This window comes from Belonocnema kinseyi, chromosome 9, assembly GCF_010883055.1.
Source record: "Belonocnema kinseyi isolate 2016_QV_RU_SX_M_011 chromosome 9, B_treatae_v1, whole genome shotgun sequence".
Lineage (NCBI taxonomy): Eukaryota > Metazoa > Arthropoda > Insecta > Hymenoptera > Cynipidae > Belonocnema > Belonocnema kinseyi.
This window is the reverse complement of record NC_046665.1, coordinates 114,446,062-114,470,219: the sequence shown is the minus strand read 5'-3', so window position 1 is coordinate 114,470,219 and position 24,158 is coordinate 114,446,062. Positions and strand designations below refer to the sequence as shown.

Genomic DNA, 24,158 nt, shown 5'->3' with positions numbered 1-24,158 from the left:
CCTGAACGTACTTTATTGTACTCTAATACATTTCCCAAAGTTTCAGCTCGATATTTTATTCACAAAAAAAGTTCTTAAGTTCAAAAGAACATTCAGTGAACTTAAAAACTGTGATCGGTAATATGGGTATTTAGCTGTGTCACATGCCCTTAAATTGTTAAAATCAGAGAAACGTGACATGCGCTTTAGCTTTATATACGCACGCCTGCTCTGAGTATCGAAGTACCCACTACTCTGACCAGTCGGCGTATCAAGAGCACGCATTATATGAGCATACCTAGTTCATTTTCGAGGCACTAACTACGCGTAACGGAGGGCACTTCGGTCGCACTGATGGCGGTATATGTGTTACACTGAAAATCTCTCAGCGCAGGATATAAAAGAGATGGAGAGGCGATATCAGGGATGCTGGGATATCAACATGATGGCTGACTACTGTTGGATTTTAAAACGAGATCAAGTCAATCAAGGTACCAAACGAAAGCGAAACCCACTACGTAGGTCTTTTAGGACAAAAGGGTTCGATACAAGCGAGACAAAGAAAAATAAAAAATAAAAGAACCCAGTGGGCACAAAATTTGGCGACGTCTTTACGACATCGTTACGACATCTTTACGACATTTTTACGACATCTTATGTCCGTGTCGTTTCGGTGTCTTTACGATATCGTAAAGACATCGTCAGATTATACGACGTGTTTACGATACCATAAAGACACCTTAACGACATGGACATAGGATATCGTAAAGTTGTCGTAAAGATGTCGTAACGATGTCGCCAAATTTTGGGCCCACTGGGAACCCTATGAGCGTGAGAGGCAACGGGACTCCCAGTAATAAAGCACCCCAAAGGGAACAGACTTTACTACGTCCACGTCGTTGTTCCTGGGTAACGCTAAAAGTAAATAAATCTTATTTACAAAATATCATACTATTGCCATGCAAGGAGACTAACGCAAATTAAAAAACCTCGAAACGTGAGGCGTAAAGGAATCTACAGTAAACGACAATCCCAGTCGAGGAAGGTAAAGGTTTAAAGGTTTTCGTCGATCTTATGTCTAATTTTGCGTTTCTCGATAAAATATGAGCCAACTGGGTTATGCTGACCCCGGATTCGGATTCTGCGACCCCAAAAACATAAGGATGTGCTGATTTAGACTACCGGGCATGAAATTTTTTTTTGTTGCAAAAGGATACAAGAAAAAACGCTGTATTCACCGATTTTACGTCTATTTTTGCGATTTTCGAAAATTTTTGAGCCAAATTGGTTATTTGGGTCTCAGATCCGAATCCAGCGAACCAAAAGACATATAAATATGTTGTTTAAATCCACCGGGCGAGAAAATTTTTTTTTTTTTGTTACAAAAATATACCTGAAAAATCGCTGTTTTTGTCGATTTTACGTCTATTTTCTCGTTTTTCAGAAAAATACGAGCCAACTTGGTTATTTGGACACCGGATTCGAATTCAGCGACCCCAAAAACATATAGATATGCTAGTGTAGTCTGTCGGGCAGACCGTTTTTTTTGTGTGCCGGTGTTATTTTAGTTAAAAATTTATCTCTGGTTAAAAATTTAAAAATTTTCTTGAAATGCATTTTTTGATTCAATTCAGCCGTTGCTGTTTTAAAATAATCATATTTTTTATTTTTTTGTTGAGAATTTATCTACTTTTTTAAAAGTTTAACTATTTTATTAAAATGTTATGTTTTTGGATGGAAAAGTAACTGTTTGGTTGCAAATTCGTTACTTTTTTTAAACTGAAAATTAAACTCTTTTATTTTCATTGTAAACGGTTTTGTTCAAAAATTTGACTTTTTAATGAAAGATTTGGATTTACAACCAAATAGTTTAAATTTTAACGAATTTGTTCAATTTCCAACTAAAAAAAGATTAATTTTCAACCAAAAATGGAACATTTTAATTTTTATTTATGTAAATTATTTTAAAACATCAAACAATGAATTTCCAACTAAATAATTTATTTTTCAGCAAACAAACAAAGAATTATTATTATCCAAAAAATGAATTTTCCAGGAAATAGTTTAATTTTCAACCAAAGAATCAAACCTAAAATAGTTAAACATTCAGTTTAAAAAATGTTTTTCAACAAACCAAGACGAATTTTCAACAAAATAAATTAATTTTAAATAAAATGAATACATTTTTAATAAAAATTATGTGCTTTCAAACCAAGAGAATGAATTTTCAACTACGAACCTTAATATCTTATTAACAAAATTAACCTTAGACAAAATACATTAATTTTTACCCAAATAATTGAATTTTCAACTATAAAAGATCACTTTTCAAACAAATGTCGAATAATTAAATTAACATTTTAAAAAATTTCTTTTCAATCAAAGAAAAAACAAGTTTTCAACAAAATATTGTAACCAAAAAGATTATTTTTCTACCAAAAACACTCAATTTAACAAAATGCAAGAATGATAAAAAATATATATTTCGGGTTCCAATCGTATACAATGCTACGAATTTTTGCGGACCTTCCTTAAAAATTTGCAATTGAAAAAATTATTTTTCAACCCAAAAACCAAATTTTTTAAAAAATAGTTAAATTTTCCTAGCAAGATTAATTTTCTTCTTGGATTAAAAATGTAGATCTTTTCGTAGAAAATTAAACTTTTGTTTAAAATTCAAATTTTTTTGCTGAAATCTGAGTGGAAATCCACCTTTTTTTAAACTTTTTTTTATATTAAAAGTTCAGCTATTTTAAGATAAATTATGTCTTTATTGTATAAAAATGCATATTTTTGGTTGATCATTAAACTGTTTTATTAAAATCACATACCTGTTAGTTTAAAATTCCACTGCTTTTTTGTTGTTGAAAACTTAACTATTTCATAGTAAATTTACTTTTTTGGTTAAAATTCATATTTTGGTGTTGAATAACGACTGAATCTTTTCTGAGTAAAAGTTCAAATTAAAAAAAAAAAGTTGTTTTTTATTCAAAATTAATTTGTTTTAGATATTTGATAGAGAATTGAACTATTTTATTATATTTTCATCATTTTTGGTTGAAAAAAAATGTGTCTTCTAGGATTGAAAATTCATTTTTTTTGTAGAAATTTATTTTTTGTTTAAAAATGCATATTTTGATCTTGAATTCAACAGTTTTATTATAAAGTCCTTTTTTTATTCAAAATTCGTCTTTTTTGGATTAAAAATTCAATTTTTTGTGGAAACGAATTTTTTCGTATTTCTTGTTTAAAAATTCATATTTTGATCGTAAAAAATCAATTTAGATTTTTTTAACATAAAATTTAACTATTTTACAAAATTTATATGTTAGATTTTAAAATTCATCAGTTTTAGTAAGAATATATTTTTCTAAATGAAAATGCAACTTTTTGGTTAAAAATTCTTCTTTGTTTGAGTATTCAAGTATTTTGCTTAAAGGATTTACTTGATTCACTTTATTAGGAAATCATTTTTTCGTTCCTAAAGATTTATATTTTTATTTTCAAATTCATCTCTTTGGTTGAAAGTTGAACTATTTTGTTGGAAATAAATCTTTTTCAATTTACAATTCAACTACTTGGGTAAAAGTTAAAATACATTGTTAAAAATTAAATTTTTGTTTGAATGCAATAGTTGCACAAAAGCGTCTATGGATTAGATTTTTGAATTCTTATCATTTTCTATTTTCTTACATAAATAAATAGAGAGCGGAAATTAGACATCTCATTGTTATTTTTTACCTTGAAATAAATAAATTAATCCCATTCTTGATGAAAATAATTGTCGAAGTATCTTAAGAATATTAATAATTCACAGGATGGCGAATCTTATTATCATAAACAAATTAGAATAACAAAATAGCAACATTGTAAAAATTTTGCTTGCAAAGTATATTTTTAAGTTGAAATTACTTAATTTAATCGATACGATCATATTTGATCCTGAAAATTTGTTGTCTGTTTTAATTTTTTTTATAAACAAATTATATAAACAAATGCATAGTTTAGACATTTATTGACCGTACATAATCGTTTTTTCTTAATATGTTTAAATTATATTAGTCGCAATACTTACTTATAGAGATTTTTTATTCGATATTATTTGTTTACTTTACGAACAAATGCATTGTTTGATCATTTATAGAGAGAAAGTAATTATTTTTTCCTCTGGTCGTCTTCAAATCACATGAATATTGATGCTTACTAACGAAGAATTGTCATTTCATATTATTTACTTATTTCATAAACAAATTTTATAAACAAATCCATAATTTGTCCATTTATAAAAGATATTCGTTTTTCTTTCTGATCGTTTTCAAATTCTATGAGTGATGATATTTAGCGGTAAAGACTTTTCATTCAATGTTATTTATTTATTTCATAAAAAATGCATTGTTTGGCCATTTATAGACAACTTGGAAGCTAATTCGTCTAGAACTAAACATCACTACTAATATAATTTTAAGGCGATAAAAAAGAAAAAAAGTTTACTTTATGTCTCTTAATGGCTCAACTATGCATTTATTAATGAAATTTACTTATATAATAAACAAATAATATCGAAAGAGAAGTCTTATCCACTAAACATTATAATGTATATAATTTGAAGTCGATCAGAAAGAAAAACAATTACTTTCTGCCTATAATTGGACAAAATATGCATTTGTTTATAAAATTTCCTTATAAAATAAACAAATAATATAGGATGACAATTATTTTAACTAAAAACTATCACTTATATAATTTAAAGGCGTTAAGAATGAAAAACAATTACTTTCTGCGAATAAATTGCCAAACTATGCATTTGTTTATATAATTTGTTTGTAAAATAAACAATTGATATTGAATGACAAGTCTGAATCCCTGAAAATCGCCACTATTATAATTTGTAGACGATTAAAAAGAAAAATTGCTACTTTCTGCCTATAAATGGTCAAGCTATGCACTTGTTTAGAACATTTGTTTATAAAATAAACAAATAATATCTATGGACAATCCTTCTTCACTAAACATTCCTGACTATGTAATTTAAAGACCATTAGAAAGAAAAACGACGACTTTCTCTCTATAAATAACCAAACTATGCATTTGTTTATAAAGTGAACAACTAATATCAAATCCCAATGTTTATCTCTATTTATGACGAATAATATAATTTATAGATGCTAAGAACAATAAAGCGATATAGTTTATATATATTTGAATAAAAATAGATAAAATTTATACACAAAGAAAAGAATTTTTTAAAAACCAAAAAGAGGAATTTTCAACAAATAAAGATTTTTCACTCAAGAAGGAAATAAAAGTTTATCTAAATTTTTGAACCTTCAAGCCAAATGACAAATTTTCTCTACCAAAATTTGATTTTGAAACCAAAATATGACTTCAGCAAAAAATGAATTTTCGACGAAACTGATGCATTTTTACTCAACAAACGTGAAATTTCAAACCAACAGAAATATTTGTTACTAAAAAAGGAGAATTTTCAACTGAAGAATATCAATCTAAAAAAAAATTCGAAAAGTTGCATTTTCAGTTAAAGGATTAACTTTAAACAAAAAAAAAAGGATTTTTGACTAAACAGTTAAATTTGTAACCAGGCAAAAAAGTTACATTTTCTGTTAAAAAAGATTTCAGTTGACTTTTCTGGGAGACAGTATGATTTTTTAAACAAGAAATAAGTTTCTGAGAACAAATTTAATCTTTAACTCAAAAAGACGAATTTTTAACCAAAAAGGATGACTTTTTAACAAAATTGTTGAATTCTCTACCAAATAGTTGAAATTTTCTTTTAGAGAGATGAAATTTCTCTTAAAATAGATAAATTTGGATTTAAAATTTTTTTTATTAATAGTTGAATTTTTATCCAAAGAAGATTCCAATTGACTTTTCAAGATTGAATATGAATTTTTTTTTTAAATAAGTTTTACATTTTTAAGTCTATCAAAGGAAGGTAAAATGTGTACTAAAATAAATGAATTAAAAAAAAAGTTACATTTTTTAAAAAAAGTTGAAATTTCACTCAGAAAAGATTTCAGTTCATTTTTTAAAACCGAAATTAAAATTTTTAGCAAAAAGTGAATTTTCTACGAAATATTTCAATTTTCAATAAAAAAAAAAAGAATTTTCAACGAAAAAAATGACTCTTCAACCAAATTTTTAAATTTTCAACCAAATAGAATTTTAACCAAAAATGAATACTTTCTAGGTTATTTTTTAGAAATCTTTGGGAATGCTTTAAAAGCTTTTAAAATGTTCAAACAAATACATTGTGAAATAAAAAATAAATAAATAGTTTCCTGAATATTTGAAGAAAATGTTTCTATCTTCTTGGAAGCTTTTCAAATTCTTTAAAAACTTCTAAATTTTTTGTTTGAAATCTTGAAATTCTTCATTTTGTTTTTAATTTCTTGAAATCTTTTTAAATTTTAAATTATTTTTTCATATTTGCAAAACTTCTAAATATGTCTACACTCATTCGAATTTTTCTATAATTTTATAATCTATAAAAATTGACAAATATTCCATAAAAATTTCTACATTCTTTTTCGAAAATGAAGGAAATGATTTTTAATGTTGTGAAAACTTTTGAAAATTTTTCAGATTAAAGAGTCAATTCAAATTTCCCCTGAAATCATAGTAACAAATTTTATTATCATGAACCTTTCAAACTTATTAAAAAGCTTCAAAATTCTATTTCGGAATTTTACAAAATCTGTTTTTTTTAATTCTTTGAAGTATTTTTAAGTTTGTTAATTATTTTAGAATCTTTTCGAATCTTTTCGAAACCTTTAACACTCTCAATACTTATCACTCTCAATACTTACAAATGATTCCTAAATCATAAAAAATGAAGAAATATCCTAATTTGGTAATATTCTGCAATTAATCTTATTAACTTTTTTTAACTATATACATTTTTTCTGAATTTTCAGTTTATACATTTTCAGTTTATGACAATTTTTCGTTGCTAAATTCCTTTCCAATAACAAATCACAACGATTTTAGTACAAAATCATTGTTGTATACAACAAATTGATACACTGAAGTAATAGTAAACTTAAATTTTTCATAATAATTGTATAAAATTTCGGATGAAAAAAGGTGTTTCATGCATAAATCTGTTAAAAATATTCTAACAAACGTAAGTATAAAAAAATGTTTGTAACAATTTGTTAATTAAAAGTTAAACAATTTTATTTTATTTATAACGTAGATTTTCTTGAAAAACAACCTCCTCCTGGGTGATTCGCGTAGTGAATTTTTTACAAACTTATTATTTTTAATCCCCCCCCCCCCTGTCGACTCGTTAATTTTTAGATGTAGAATTCCAGAGAAATCTGATCGAACTATTTTTTTTAACTATGGAAATTTATTAAATCACAGGCCTTTTTGAAGGCACGCTATCCTTAATTAACAAATTAATTTCTTGCAAAATATAAGTCGTAAAAAATTCTAGAATGAGTCATTCTGAAGAAATTTTTATGCTCTATAAATCGAAACCTATAAACTTTTTAAGTATCTCTTAACCGAAAACCGAGTATTGTTAATTTTATACTTTGTTTCAGCAAATAGCCTTTTTGAGGTAATTTGACTGGACTAAAGGCTTAAATGTATTATGGCATATGAAATTTTCTACAATAATTTACATGCCGCAAAATTTGCATAAAATTAATTAATGAATTTCAGGTATCGTTATATCAACATCATTTGGTTTTGTTGCGACTGGTTGGCGATGTCCAACAGCTGCTACAACCCTTTCATCTACGGAATCTACAATGTAAGTGTAAAAAAAATGAAAAAATAGAACGAGAATAAAGTGCGCAAATTTTATTAAAAAGTAAATTCAACGCCCAAGGTGGCTCTTCATTCACAATATAAAATGGAGCGACTCATCTCTGCAAACGACATGTGGGATGACTTTGCTCATATGTGTTCATAATTATCAAAATCAATATTGAATTTAAATTACTTGTTTAGTACCTTTTGCATGGAAATAAAATATTATTATCCAAGATTCGAAAATTTATTTTATGCTCGCACATAAAAGCAAAAAATAAAGAAATTGTTCCGCATTTTTTAAGGGGTGAGGAATAAAGGGAAGTGAGGGGAAAGTAGTTCAGGGAATTAGCAGAAATCAGGGGAAATAAAGAAGGAGGGATAAAAGAGGTGGGAAAAAGAGGAGGGGAAATGAGTGGACGGAAAGTTGGAGAAATGAGGGGTGGGGTATTGAAGAAAAATAAAAAGGGAAGTGGAAAAAGTGAAAGAAAATGAGAAGAGATTATAGGTGTGTAAGTAGGGGAAGGGAGGAGAAATAAAGGTAGGAAAAGTACGTGAAATGAGAAGTGAAGTGAGGTGCAATGAGGGGAGTACGGTTAGATGAAGCAAGGGTACAGAGAAAATAGCAGAGTAGAGAAAATAAGGAAGAAGAGAGTACAAAATATGAGGGATGGAAAACTAGGAGAATTAAGGGGAAATAAAGGAAGGGATCGTGTGTGAAATTAGGGAACTGAGGGGAGAGAGGAGGGAAAATAAGGAGAAATAAGGTAGAGTAGGGGTAAATAGGGGATGAAAAGTAGAAGAAATAAGTAGATAATAAGTAGTTGAAGTAGGGGAAATGAGAGGTGGGGAAGAATTTAATGTAAGGGAAATAAGGGTAACAGGTATTGTAAGTGGAGGGGGAGTATCTGAACCTAGGGGAAATTAAGGTAGCCAATGTTATGGAGAAGTAAAAGAAATTAGGGGAAAGTAGGAAACAGGAAGAAGAGGAGAAGAGATAGGGAAAGAGGTGAAATTAAAGAAGTGGAAGTAAAGCAATACGAGAGGGGAATACGAGAAATTAGGAAAAATGTGAAGTGAATGAGAGAGGTTAAATAAGAGTTAAAGGAGGGAAATTAAGAGAAATGAATGCAGAGGGAGTAAGAGAAATTAAGGAAGACAAATTAAGAAAAGGAGTGTTGGGGAAGTAGGAAAAGTTAGTAAGGAAAATTAGGGGAAACGATTGGAGAGTAATTCGGGGAAATGATTGGAGAAAAATTATGGGAAACGATGGGAGAGAAATTAGGGGAAATTATTGAAGAGAAAGTAGGGACACTTAAGGGAGGAAAGTTATGGAAAGTTAAGAAAAAGTAAGTGAGAAAAATAAGGGAATGGGGAGTAGGGGATGTATTAGAAATTAGGGCAGGGAAATTAGATAAAGTAACGGAATTACTGAAAATAAAGCAGGAGGACCCAAATTCAGGGAAAACGAGTGAAAAAAGTAGGAAGAATGTGTAGAGGGAAATAGTAAAAAATAAAATAGGAGAAACAGGGGAAATTAGGGCAAATAAATTGCGAGTACGAGAAGTGAGAGAAAATAATGGGAAGGGAAGTAGGACAAGCGAGATAAAATAAGGAAAGGAAAATTAGTGGTAGGGAGGGGAAAGAAAGATGTAAAGTTTAGAAGTAAGGGGAAATGAGGGAAGAGGAAATAAGGAAAATGAGAAGAAATAAGAGGAGCGTAAGTAGGAATAATGGGGGGAGTGGAAGTAGTGAAGACTAGAATGAATAAAGGGGTAGTATGAGAAGAGAGGGAAAATAAGAGGAAATAAGGGAAGAAAAAGTAGGAAGTTTGAGAGGAAATGAATGGAAGGAATGTAAGTGAAACTAAGGAAACATAAAGTGTTAGAATTAAGTGAAATTAAGATAATTATAAGAGGAAGAATAAGGGAAATGAAGTGAGAGGAAGAAGTTCGGTTAGGCAAGATGAGGGAGGCAAGAAGTTAAAGTAGCGTAAATGACTGGAAGGCAAGAAGTTGAAGAGAGGGAATTGAGGGAGGGGCAGAAGTTAATGTAGGGAAAATTAGGGGAGTGAAACAAGTTAAAGTAGGGGAAGTATGGAGAGAGGGAGAAATTACAATGGGACAAATGAGGTGAGAAGAAGCAGGGAAAATGATGGGAAATGAGGTGTGGGAAAGTAAGGGAAATTATAGGACATAAGGGTAGAGAAAGTAGGTGAAATGAGGGGAAATAAAGAGGGAGTACATAAAGTGAGGAGAAATGAGAAAAATAAGGGTATGAGGCGTAGAGTAGGGAAAGTAGAAGAAATAAGGGGGAATGAGGGCAAAGGAAGCAAGGAAACATAGGAAAATTATGGTGGAGGAATTATATGGGAAGTAAGGGGAAATTTTAAAAAGAAAGCGGGTAAAATAAGCTTAAGGGAAGTAAGGGCAATGATTATATATGGGGGTGAGTAGGGAAAGAGAGGTGAGTAGGGAAAGAGAGGTGAGGATTGGGAAACCGAAATAGGAGTAGCATTAGGTAAGGTAGGAGTAACTAGAGGATGAAAAGTAAAAGAAATAAATAGAGAATAATTAGTTGAAGGAGAGAAGAAAGGGAGAGTAGATAACGGAAACCGGGAAAATAAAAGGAGTTGAAGTAGAGGTATATGATAAATTAGGTGAAATATAAGGTGAATGAGAAAGGTTAAGTAGGGACATTGGGAGAAATGAAAGGGGAGTATGGGAAGTTAGGGAAATGAGTGCAGGGAAAGTGGCGGGAGGAAAATTATGAAAATTGAAGAGAAATTAAGTGTGGACAATAAGGGAAAGGGAAGTAGGAGAAGTATTAGAAATAAGGGGAGAAATATTATATGACGTAGCGGAATTACTGAAAATAAAGGAGTACCGAAAGTCAGAGAAAACAAGTGAGAATAAATGAGGGGAGGGGAAGTAGGAGAAGTCAGAAAAAATAAGTAAAGAGAAATGAGTAGTATTGAGGGGAAGTACAGGAAAGGAAAGTTTAGAAATAAGAGGCAATGAAGGAAGGGGAAATAAGGAAAGGAAAAGAAAATTAGCGGAGTGTGAGTAGAGGTAATGAGGGGAGGGAAAGGAGGGGAGGTTAGAATAAATAAAAGGAGAGTATGAGAAGAGATGGAAAGTGAGAAGAAATAAGGGAAGAATAAGTAGGAAGGTTTAGGGGAATCAAAGGGAAGAAAGTAAGTAAAATGAAAAGAACATAAGGGGCTGGAATTACGTGAATTATATATATTTTTATATATATATATAAATTATATATATTAATTATAGGAGGAAGAGTCAGGGAAATTAAGGGAAAGGAAGAAGTTGAGTTAGGAAAGATAGAGGCGGCAAGAAGTTAAAGTAGGGGAAATGACGGGAAGGCAAGAAGTTCAAAAAAGGGAAACGGAGGAGTGGGAGACGTTGAAGTAGAGGAAATGAGGGGAGTAAAACAAATTAAAGTAGGGGAAATGTGGAGTAAGGAAGAAGTTACAATAGGGGAAATATGGTTAGAAAAAGCAGAAAAAATGATGTGAAATAAGGTATGGGGAAGTAAGGGAACTAATAAGACATGGGGATAGGAGAAGTAGGTGAAATTATGGAAAATAAAGAGGGAGTACAGTGCTTGAGGGAAAATAAGAGAAATGAGGAAAGTAAAGAGATGAGACGTGGGGTAAGTAAGAGGAGGGAAAGTAGAAGAAATCAGGGATAATGAGGTGAAGGGAATCAGCAGAAACGGTGGGAAATTATGGTAAAGGAAGTATGGGAAGTAAGTAGAAATTAAGGAAGGAAAATAAGGGATATAAGTATAAGTTAAGGGAAGTAGGGGAAATTATATGTGAGAGAAAGTAGGGAAGGGGAAGTGAGGATTGGAAAAAATAGTGGGAGGGGGAGTCGGAGCTCGATACGTGAGAACAAGGGGAAGGAGACGAGCAGAAATTTGGGAAAGTCATAAGGGTGAAGTCAGGATAGGGAAAATAGAGAAATTCAGAGATAATATAGGAAGGAAAATATGGGAGGATGTTTAAATGACTTAAATAACATCCTAGTAGGTTACGTAACCCTTATTTTTTTAACAATTAATTGCATGTGATCCCAAAAGAAAACCTCGATTATGCTGAAATTTATAAGGCAGGCCGAGGCAGAGTTGTAACCTTAGCATTATCCCCATAAAAAATAAATTAAATGTTTAAGAGCATACATGAGACTTTTATAACATGATAACAATAATTAGACATTTTAGAGAGTAGGATAATAACCGCCAGCACGTGCATTTTTTTAATTTTAAGAAAAAAGAATTTTTTAATACAAAATAAACATTTCGAATAACTATTTTTTTTTAAGTTTTTGAACACTTAAATTCGAGCAAAAATTTATTATTTTCATTCCAAAGGGAGAGTTCAGGTTAGATTACAAAATATTTACAACTTCTAGATTGATGAAAGAAATTTGAGAATATTATATAAAGTTTAGAAAATCTTTTCAAGTTTTAAAATATATTTAATCTCTTTAAAACTTCCGAAATTCCTAAATATCTTATGAAGTGACATGAATTTTCGTTTTTAAATGTTTTCAAATATTTTAGGGGTTTGCATAAAATTAATTTTTCAAGCAGAAAAATTATTTAAGAGTTTCCCTGGAATTTTAGAAAAATTTCTTTTATTCTCTTGAAACGATTTTAAATTCTTAAAAAGCTTGAACATTTCTTTCCAAATCTGCAACTATATACATTTTGTTATAATTTTATGAAATATTTTTTAATTAAAAAATTTATATAATCTTCGTCGATTTTAAATTGCTTTGAAACAAATTTAACTTTTAACACCTTCGAAAATGATTCAGATTTTTCCTAACATTTTTTTTTAATCTATCAAAATTAAAAAAAAAATACCGTGATATCTTCCAGCTACTTGTTTGAGAAAATTTTTAATGTTTTGAAATCTTTTTTAATATTCTTGTAACAATTATTTTTTTCAAAATCATTTAAAATATTCCCAGAAACCTTCAGAAAATTTTGTTATTATCTTGAAATCCTTAAAAATTTGTAAAAATATTCTAAATTTTGTTTCGAAAGCTTCAAAAATTAACATTTTGTTTTTATTTCTTGTTAAGTTTTAAACAATTTTTTAATCTTTGCAAAACTTTTAAACCTTCTAAATCTCTTTTCAAATCATGAAGAATTTTCTATAATTTTTTTTTATTTTAAACAATTCAAAAATTGCGTTAAAATCTTCCAGATTCTTTTTCGACAATTTTGGGAATATTTCAAATTTTCCCACGAACTTTAAGAATTTTTTTATCATCTTGAAACCTTTCTTTAAAGGTTTAAAAGCTTTAAAGGTTGTAAAAATTGTGTTCAAATCTTACAATTTTTTGTTTACATTTTTAGTAATTATTTCAAAGTTTTTGATATATTTTTGCATTTTCTTCAAAAATTCAATTGTTGAATAGAAAGTCATGTCTAAAATTTTCCAAGAATTTCAGAAAAAGTTTTTTGTTTTCCTAAAACCTTAAAAAATTCTTAAAAGGTCTTGAAATTTATTTTCGAAATTTAAAAAGATTTACATTTTGTTTTGAATTTTTTATGAACGTCTAATTTTTAAATTATTTTTACGTTTTTTGCAAATTTCTATACCTTTCAATGTCTTTTAAAATAACATACATTTTTTTAAATTCTGGACAATTCAAAAATTGGTTTAAAATCGTCCACATTCATTTTTACATTCTTGTTAATCATTTGAAATATTTTTTAATCTTTTCAAATATTCACTTACAATTAATTCTTTAAAATAAATATTCATTTTAAATTTTCTCAAGAATCTTAAGATTTTTTTTATTATCATGAAACCTTTTGAAATTTTTAAAAAGCTTAAAATTTTTATTTCGAAATCCTCATTCATTTAAATTTCGTTTAGAATTTTTCAAATTTTATCAAGTTTTGGATCTTTTAAAATTCTTAAAAATCTATTTTTTCGAAAAATTCAAAAATCTATATTTTTTTTTAATTATGTTGAAATGCTCTCATGATTATTACTTTCTGATCAGTTAAAATCTTCAAGAACTTGGAAAAATTGATTTATATATTTCAAAGCTTTTCTAAAATTTTGTAAATCCTACAAATTAAAAAAAAATGTCCAAAAATCTTCCAGATCCTATTTTTAAAATTAAAATTAATCTTTCAAAAATCTTCAATCATTTGAGATTTATATCTTAAAGAAGTAAAAAATATCTCTGCCAAGTGTAAATTCAACGCGGACTTTCATAAGCTTTCTAACTATCCTTTTAAAAAATGTATTTCTTAATTTCCGACAGTTCCCGAGTTTTCTTTACCACATACATTTTATAAATTTATATTATGTTAAAATTTCTATTTCTATACGTTGGTTTGACAAAAATGGCAAAAAGAACATCCTTGAATTGGTCAGGAAAAGCCGGGAAATTCAAATTCGCAGATGACTCTGATTAAGGGCATTTATTTCAAGCCGGTTTTGCGGAATCAGATTTAAGGGCCAAATAATTAAATATTTATATTTGTTTTTTAATATAGGTATTCTAAATATTTCTTTTTTTCTCTCGAAGCTATTTTTTAGTTAGGCTGTTTCTATTATTTTTAAATTAAAAAAGTGAAATTTTATTGCGCCTGAAAAAGACAACCTAGCACGCTGCCACTAAATTGCCTTTTCGAGGCAGCTTAAGATGTTAGTTTTTAATTTTAAAACAAGATAGAAACAGTTTTCCTAAAAAATAGCTTTGAGAGAAAAAATAGGAAAATGATTAGAATATTTGTGCCTGAAAATTAGATCTAAATAATCAAACGCTTAGCCATGTTTGCGTATGTTATTGAAATTAATGCCCTTAAGCTTGGTCACATGTTTAACTTTGCCCCGGTCTACTACAAATTCTTTTCAGCATTTTCAAATTCTTTTTGTATTTAAACTAACTAAACAAAGTTCAGAAATTGCAGGTGAATATTATAACCAAAAGGCATAATCTGAAACCGACTGAAGCAGGAATCTTTTTTGTAAATAAAATTAATTTGTGCATTATATTATATTCAATTTGAAACACACTTCATTCCTAACGTTTTCTATTAAAATATTCAACTTTTAAAAAAATGGATACATTTTTAACAAAATATATCAATTTTGCACCTCAAACGATGAATTTTTAACCAAAAAAGATTATTTTTCACGCAAAAAATAAATCGAATAAATAAGAGGATATTTTCAACAAAATAGTAAAATCCTGATCCAAGACTGATTAATTTTAATTCAAAAGATGCATTTTAATACGAAAAAGATGAAATTTCGGCCAAAAGAGATAAATTTAAAAAAAAAGCAAATTTTCAACTTAAAAGATCAGTTTTTTACTTAAACTGGAATAGTTAAATTTTCAGTTTAAAAACTTAATTTCCAACCAAAATATAAAAGAATTTAAAAATATTATTAAATTTTCAACCAAAAAGATGAATCTTTAACCAAAAACATTAATAATTTTTACCCAGTATATAATTCAATTTTTAATCAAGTAGTTACATTTTCAACTAAAAAATATGCATTTTCAGCCAACATTTAATTCAAAAAAGTTAATTTTCAAAAATAAAAAGGAATTTTTAATAAAATTAGTTACATTTTGAACAAATAGTTGAGTTTACAAAGAAATTGTTGAATTTAAACGAAAAATGTAATAGTTATTCAACTTCAAATCGAGCACTTGAATTTTTAACTGAAACAGAAAAGTTTGCAGCCAAAAAGATTTATTTTCAAATAAAAGATCAGTTTTCGTAGAAAACTAAAATATTTAATTTTCCAGATAATGAAGTTAATTTAAAAAAAAAATCAATTTTCGTAAAAATTAAAAAAGTAACATTTTCAACCGATTCAACTAAAATGATTAATCTTCAACCAAAAAATTTGTAACCAAAAAATATGAAATTATGAACAAAAGAAATCAATTTTCAAACGGAAAAGACGAATTTTTCAATTAACAAATATAAATATTCAACCGAAAATGGAATAGCTACATTTTTAATCAAAAAGATTAATTTTAAACCTAAAAAAGAAGGAATTTTCAACAAAATATTTAAATTTCTATCCATTTGTAACAATATAATTAAACATTATATCCAAGAGTTGCATTTTTAAATAAATTAGAAAAATTTTGAACCAAAAATGGAATAGTTAATTTTTTAATGAAATAAATTAATTTTCAACCTAAAACGTAACGAATTTTCAAAAAAATAATTCAACTTTCAAATTAAAAATTTTTTTCATGAAAGAAAAGAATTAATTTTCATCAAAATAGTACAACCTCAACTAAAACCGATTAAATTTAATCAAACAGTTTTTAACAACAAATAAAAAAAAATTTAACCAAAAAAGACGAAATTTCGACCGAATGAAATTAATTTTCAATTAAAAAGACGAATTGTTCAAATAAAAAATATGAATATTCAACCAAATTTCGAATAGCTAGAGTTTCAATCAAAAAGATTAACTTTAAACCTTAAAAAGAAAGAATTTTCAACAAAATATTTAAATTTCTATCCATTTGTAACTATATAATTAAACATTCAATCGAGGAGTTGCGTTTTAAAATAAATTAGAGAAATTTTTAACCAAAAATGGAATAGTTAATTTTTCAATCAAATAAATTGATTTGCAATGAAAGATTTAATATTTTATATTTTATACCAAAAAAGATTTCAATTTTAAATTCAAAAAAGTTGCATTTATAAAAAAGACGATTTTTAATCAAATCGTTTTGAAGATTTATAAAAAAAAATATACCAAAATAGTATAATTTTTAACAAAAAAAAGATTTTTCAGTCAAGAAGGAAATAAATTGTCACCCAATTTGTTAAATTTTCTAAAAAAAAACAGTTGGAATTTTAACCAATAGTTGATATTTTTGACCAAAATAGTAGAAATTCAACAAAAAAAGATAAATATTTTTAAAAATTGTTAAATTTTTATCTAGCAAATAAAATTAATTTTCAACATAAAAAGGAACGAATTTTCAAGAAAATAATTAAGCCTTCAAATTAAAAAGTTTATTGTTCATTAAAAAAAAGAATTAATATTTGAACAAAATAGTACAATCTCAACTAAAACTAATTAATTTTAATGAAAAAGTTTTCAAACAAGAATAAAAAATTAAATAGAAACAAAAAAGATGAAATTTCGATCGAAAGAAATGAATTTTCAGTTAAAAAAGGCGAATTTTTCAAATGAAAAAATATAAATATTCAACTAAATATCGAATAGCTACATTTTCAAGCAAAAAGATTAATTTTAAACCTTACAAAAAAACATTTTCAACAAAATATTTAAATTTCTATCCTTTTCTAACTATATAATTAAACATTCAATGGGGAAGTTGCGTTTTAAAATAAATTAGAGAAATTTTGAACCACAAATGGAATAGTTAATTTTTGAATAAAATAAATTGATTTTCAACGAAAGATTTAATAGTTGATATTTCACACCAAAAATACTTGAAAGATTAATAAAAAATTATACCAAGTTTACACCAAACGAGTAGAACTTTTTACCAAAAAAGATTTTTCAGTCAAGCAGGAAATAAGATGTTAACTAATTTCTGGAATTTTCTAAAGAAACAGTTGAAATTTCAACCAACAACTGAATTTTCCACTAAAATCGTAGAAATTGAACACTTAAAGATAAATATTTATAAAAGTAGTTTAATTTGAAACCGAAAATAATACATTTTAAATAATATTGTGGAATTTTCATCTAAATAATAAAAGTTTCAGATCAAGTTTCTACTCTAATAAATGAGTCTTCAACAAAGGATTTAAATTTTCAATCAGGAAACATTATTCAGTCAAGACATCAAAATTTTAACCAAATTGTTAAATTTTCAACGAAAAAATTCAATTTTAACCAAATAAGTGAATAGCAAAATTGTAGACCCTGAACTAAAGTTAGTTTAAATATAAAAACAGAAAATTAAATAATGTTATGCTGTTCACCTGGGTATTAACTTTTTATTTTACATTTTTTTTTGCATAAACGAGAAAAAATCTGCCTCAGCCCGGATTTGAACCAGGAACATATTGGCATTTTTGACACTATTGGTTAATGTTCCACTCCTGGATTGTAGAGTTCCTGGTTCAAATCCGGGCCGAGGCATATTTTTTTTTCGTTTCCCTAACTATTTTTAATTACCTTTTCCTAATCGAAATAAAAAATTTCGACTCTATTAAAATTTCAGGAGAAATTCAAAAGGGAATTTCAATTAAGATGTCCGTGTCGATCTCGCAAGTGGTCTTCGAGTCCGCCAACAGACAGTTTGGATATGGATAAAACGCAAAGTACCAGAGCGTCCATTAGGTACATTCTCAGGTGCTCTCTTCATACAAAAATACATGCGTATTTGAAAACAATAACGGGAAACAAATGAAAGCTCAGAAAATTATTCTACAAAATGAGAGTAATTATTTATTTTTTTAAATTGAGCCCTTATTGCGCTAGATGTCAGCCTTTTACGTTATATTTATCGCAGGAAACGTGTTTAATAGTAATTATTAGGGTGGGCCAAAAAACCCGAATTTTCGAAATTACAAACAGAAAAAACGGACCTTTTTGTGGCGAAACTCGCCCTACAGTACATTTCTTCACCTTAAAGTATCAGCGTGATTTCATTTTTGCACTAACGTGGACGTGCGGTCTCTGAGACCGCACGGCCATACTTAAAAATTAACGGATTTTAATGTATTTTTTTTAGTACATTACTTTAATTAATCCTTTAGTGATAATATTTTTGTTTCAAGACTTTCAAATTCATTCAAACAGATCATAAATCGAATAACTATCTAAAAATAATGTTCAGCGACCTAAAGTAAAAAAAAGATTTTTTATAATATTATAAACAAACCAATGAACAAAGTAGATGAATTTTCAAATAAACAAGATAAATTTAATAAACAAATAGTTAAATGGTTATCTAAAAGAGATAATCTTCCACCAAAGATGGGATAGTCAGATTTTTAGTTAGAAAATAAATTTTAAACCAAAAACAATTATTATTCAATAAATTAGTTCAATTTTAGACTCAAGACATAGATTATTTTTCAAAATTTTATCTAAATTGCCTAGAAATTTGTTCTTCATTCAGAATCATCAATATTAGTTGAATCGGGTTGAAACTGAACAATTCTCTACGCAATTAGCTATAAAATACGAATTAAATATTCTTTTTTTAATAATATTACCCTACAAGTCTGTTTTATGGGTTCCCAAAAAACCCCATAAGTGAAAAAATGTGTTTTGCTTAGTTTTTGTCGCTGAGGTAAATAATGAATTTAGTTTAAAAATTAATTGTTTAAATAATGTAATATTGTTAATAATATTCAATTCGAATCATACTAGAAATTTGTGTTTCTTTTCTGGAGTTTTCAACTGTTTTTCTACATTTCATTCGGAGTGAGTTGATAATTAATTCAATTAAGCAAAAATAATTTTTTAAACAAACTATTATTTTTTATAACTGTAATATTTAAAAACCAAAGCAAAGTTAATTATCTCTCGAAAAACCGCAACTTTTTACGCTTATCTAAGAGAATATAGTATAAACAATAATAAATTGTATAAACAATTATTTTTAATTAACTTGCACTAATTATTACTATACTAATAGAGTAGTGGACAAAGATTAAAAATTTTCAGAAAAAAACTCAGCAACCTAGCATCAATATAGAAGATGATAGTTATAAGCAATAATTAATTGCTTAAGCAATTAGGTTTATTAGATTTTAATAATTATTACCTCACTTTAAGTAAAAAGTGGACAAAAAGTTGAAAATTTAAAAAAAAACCGCAACAATCTATCATTACTATAAGAAAAGATAGTTATAAATAGTAATAAATTAATTAAACAATAATGTTTGTTATCTTTCATTAATTATTACATCACTAAGTAAAAAGTGGAAAAAAATAAATATTTTAGAAAAAACCGCAACTGTCTAGCATTACTATCGAAGAAGATAGTTATAAACAATAATAATTTGTTTAAACAATTCTATTTCCTAAATAGAATTAAATACTAACTCACCCCAAGTTGAAAGTACACAAAAGGTTGAAAATTTCAGGAAAAACCTCAATTTTTAGCATTATTAAAAAAGAATATTGTTAAAAATAATAATAAATTGTTTAAACAATTATGTTTGTTCACATTATTTAACTAATACCTCACTCTAATTGAAAATTGGACTAAAAGTGGAAACTTTTTGAAAAAGCCGCGACTATCTATCTCTATTCTAAGAGAAAATTGCTAAAAATAATAAGAAATTGTTTTAAAAATCTATGTAAACATCTAGCTATTAGTATCAAGTAGTTTTTTATTTATTAGAAAACAATTTTCCTTTTTTTTTAACTGCAAAAATTCACAATTAACGCCAAAAAATCTGGAATGTAATCTGGTTCCATGTGCGCAAGCGCAGCAACTAGAAGCAATTGTCTTGCTCAAAGAGCGCAGCGCAGTAGATAGAGAAAGTCTTACCAAAAAATATATTGATATCCGTTAGTATTTTAATTTTACGCACCATGGTGAAAGTTCAAATTTTTTTTAATTTTTGAAACAATTTTCTATGGGCCAAAAATTGAAGAAAATTTGTAAAGTAAAGTTTTAGTCTCAGCTGAAAATCCTTGTATAGGAACTTCGGAGGATCTTGGAGATGTTCCTAGACACGATCCTCCACACGAATATGCACAGGTTATCTTGACGGTTCCTGTGCAGGAATTTGGCGAAGAAAACTGCACATGAACCTGCAATTAAACTTGCCTTGCACCGATACAGGAACCTTTGAATGCTCGAGTATAGGTGGCTGTAAAGATTCCTTTGTGAAGTAAATTGAGGCGAGGATTCCTGTACAGAAAAATTCATGGGTTTCTTTGTACATAGCTTTCCTTTAAGTCCCTTGAAGATCGAATCCTGAACAAGTTCCTGTGCATGAACCCGCGTCTAAAATCACTCTGTAATGGAACCTGTACAGGATCATTTAAAGGTTAGCTTGCATACTGGTTTATGTCCAGCAACAGGATCAAGATCCTCCGAGGTTCCTGCACAGGTTATTTTGCAAAGTAAATTGAGATGTGGGTTCCTGTGCAGAAACACTTATAGGATCCTTTATGTGTTGCTTTCCTTTTATTCCCTTGTAGATCAAATCTTGAATAAGTTCCTGTACAGAAACCGTCAAGATTACATGTACAGGTTCGTGTCCAGCAACATTTAAAGGATCTCCTGAGGTTCCTGCACAGGTTCTTTTGCAAAGTACATTAAGATGTGGATTCCTGTGCAGAAACACTTATGGGGTCCTTTATATGATGCTTTTCTTTTATTCCCTTGGAGATCGAATCTTGAACAAGTTCCTGTACATGAATCAGCGTCTAAAATCACTTTGTGAAGGAACCTTTGGAGGTTCATTCAAATATCCGTTTGCATACAGGCTCCTTCGCAGGATCATATACAGTTTCCTTCGCCAAATTCCTGTACAGGAACCGTCAAGATTACATTACAGATTCGTGTCCAGCAACATGTACAGGATCTTCTGAGGTTCCTGCACAGGTTCTTTTGCAAAGTAAATTGAGATGTGGAATCCTGTGCAGAAACACTAATGGGGTCCTTTATATGTTGCTTTCCTTTTATTCCCTTGAAGATCGAATCTTGAACAAGTTCCTGTACATGAACCAGCGTTTAAAATCACTTTGTGAAGGAACCTTTAGAGGTTTATTCAAATGTCCGTTTGCGTACAGGCTCCTTCGCAGAATCATATACAGTTTCTTTCGCAAAATTCCTGCACAGGAACTGTCAAGATTACTCGTACAGGTTCATGTCCAGCAACATGTACAGGATCCTCTGAGGTTCCTGCACAGGTTCTTTTGCAAAGTAAATTGAGATGTGGATTCCTGTGCAGAAACACTTATGGGGTCCTTTATATGTTGATTTCCTTTTATTCTCTTGAAGATCGAATCTTGAACAAGTTCCTGTACACGAACCAGCTTCTAAAATCACTCTGTGAAGGACCTGTACATCATCCTACAAAATTTACCTTGCATGGCTTGCACACAAGTTCCTTTGTAGGATCACCTTCGCTCAATTCCTGTATAGGAACCATCAAGATTGAATGTACAGGTTTCGAGTCCAGGATTCTCCAAAGATCCTGTACAGGAAGTTTCAGCTAGGTTCAGTAAAAAATAATTTAAATCATAAAAATTGAAGGGTAACACACCATGAGGACTTATGTCACTCAAATTTTCACGATTTTACATGAGACAAAATACGTTCTCAAAAATCGACTTTTCAACTTTTTTTTAATGAGAAAGTACTTTTGAGATTAATTTTTGCTGAATTAAATCCCTGAAAAGTTTGATCACAAGATTTTTTTTCTTTCGGAGAAAATGTAGAGGCATTTCCATGAAAAAGCGTACAAAACTTACATGTGTCACGCAAGATTAAATAATTTAAAACAGCATATTATTTGTAAAAACAAAACAAAAATAGAGGTTTCTAAAGCTTCTGGTTACTATTAATGAGAATAATATACAAAGATTCCAATTCTATGAATAGTAACTTTTTTGACATTGATTAATGACGTTCATATTAATTATCGTGACACGTGTACACTTCCATGGAATCTTCCCGTCAGAGAAAATTTTTGTTTCGCTTGATGCGCACGTTTTTTCAATTTGAGGCAGTAATAAAAAAACTTATTTTTGATCTAAAAGAAAGAAAAGTCCGAATTTTTTTTAGCTACTGAATTGCTGAATCAACAAAAAATGTTCGATTAAAAATTTTATTAAATTTCAAAAATAGGAAAAGCAAAGTTTTTTTTTCTGTTCGAGGGGCACTTTTGCTCAACTTTGGAAGGTGTTAAAAAAAATGTTCAATCTTTTATTTAACTGAAAATTTATGGAGTTACATTCTAAGTTTCTGAATGGATGCAAAAAAAAATTTGAATAAATAATATGATTGAGTTTCGAGAAAATGGAGGGGACTTTTCTCGTTCGAGGGGCACTTTCTCTCTATTTTGGACGGTGATAGCAAGTCAAATTTTTATTTTTTCAAAATTGAGAATTTACTTTACGTTAAAAACATAATGAAAAAATCCTTTAGTCATGATATTTACTACAATTTTTTTGATTCTGTGAGCCAATAATCCCATTTTTGGGAATTTGTTGGTTAGGTTCTTATGACATGCTAACCTTCAAATAAGAAATTTAAAAAAAAATACATTTTTTTGATTTAACTGACTATAAATTTTTTGAACAAGAAGAATGGAAGGTATCCCTGAAACCGGAATCAAAGAAACATTCCATCATTTTTTAATTTTCTAACAAAATCCAAATCCAAAAATTGGAAGAAAATTAAAATCTCTCTCATTTGTTAATTTTCCGAAAAAATAAATTTTCCATCTTTTCAAATCTTCCAATATTAACGCATGACCCCGGGCTTTTGAAATTGAAATGAAGGTTTAAAAGGGAAAAGTTCGATTTTCGGAAAAATACGAAAAAAGTACTTTTTATTAAATTTGTATAAATCAAAGTTTATTCACCTGTAAGGGAATGCTCAAGGATTCATTTTCAGCCAAAAACTTTTGATTTTGACTCCCCCTACCCCCTTGTATTGTGCCCGGAAAATGTCCCAAAAAAAACAAGTTTCCATGCATTGTATTACTAATTTTGAATTATTTAAACAATTATTATTGGTTTAAACAAATTGTTTTACGCCTGTAATTCATGAAAAGTTACTATTTTCGAAATAAATAATACAGGTGCTAAATTTGAAGAAGAATATTTCTTGTTTAACATATTTGTTAATTCTATAAACAATTTTCATTTGCTTGAATTATTTTTACTTTGTTAATCGAAAAGAATTAATATTTTCTGGAATTAATGTCAAAAATAACGAATTTTAAGAATAATATTTTTCAAAGATATTTGAAAATTATTTAAACAATTTTAAATTCATTTAAAAATTGTTCCCCTATAAATCATGAAAAGTAACTTCTTTCTGGTATAAATTACCTTTAAAAAAATCTTATTTATTATAAGTTAATCGTGTTATTAATTCCAGAAAATACACTTTTACGGTTTGGTCTCAAAACAGTTATACAAATAAAAAATCTTTAAATAATCGAAAATATGTTTAAAAAATAGTACGTACTCTTAAAATTCATCAATAGTATAATTTATTCCTAAAAATAACTTTTCATGATTCACTTGAAAGAAATTATTTAAACAAATATTAATTCTCTAAGCAACTGACCGAATAAAAATAATTAATATTTGAAAAATTGACAAAAATACCGTCCAATAGCACGAATTTTACATCAAACTGAAATTTTGCATTTGCCGGAACATTTTCCGTGCAGGGGGGGGGGGG

The 24,158-nt window shown here is 28.2% G+C and overlaps 1 protein-coding gene across 1 annotated transcript in view; it reads left to right on the top strand.

Annotated features, from left to right (window-relative positions):
- Positions 1–24,158, top strand: part of LOC117179945 (RYamide receptor-like) — a 302,704-nt gene that overhangs the window by 272,018 nt on the left and 6,528 nt on the right. Inside the window, exons 8-9 of the mRNA XM_033372181.1 lie at positions 7,669–7,759; positions 17,991–18,109. Coding sequence (XP_033228072.1) covers positions 7,669–7,759; positions 17,991–18,109 — 210 coding nt within the window. The remainder of the gene's footprint in view (positions 1–7,668; positions 7,760–17,990; positions 18,110–24,158) is intronic.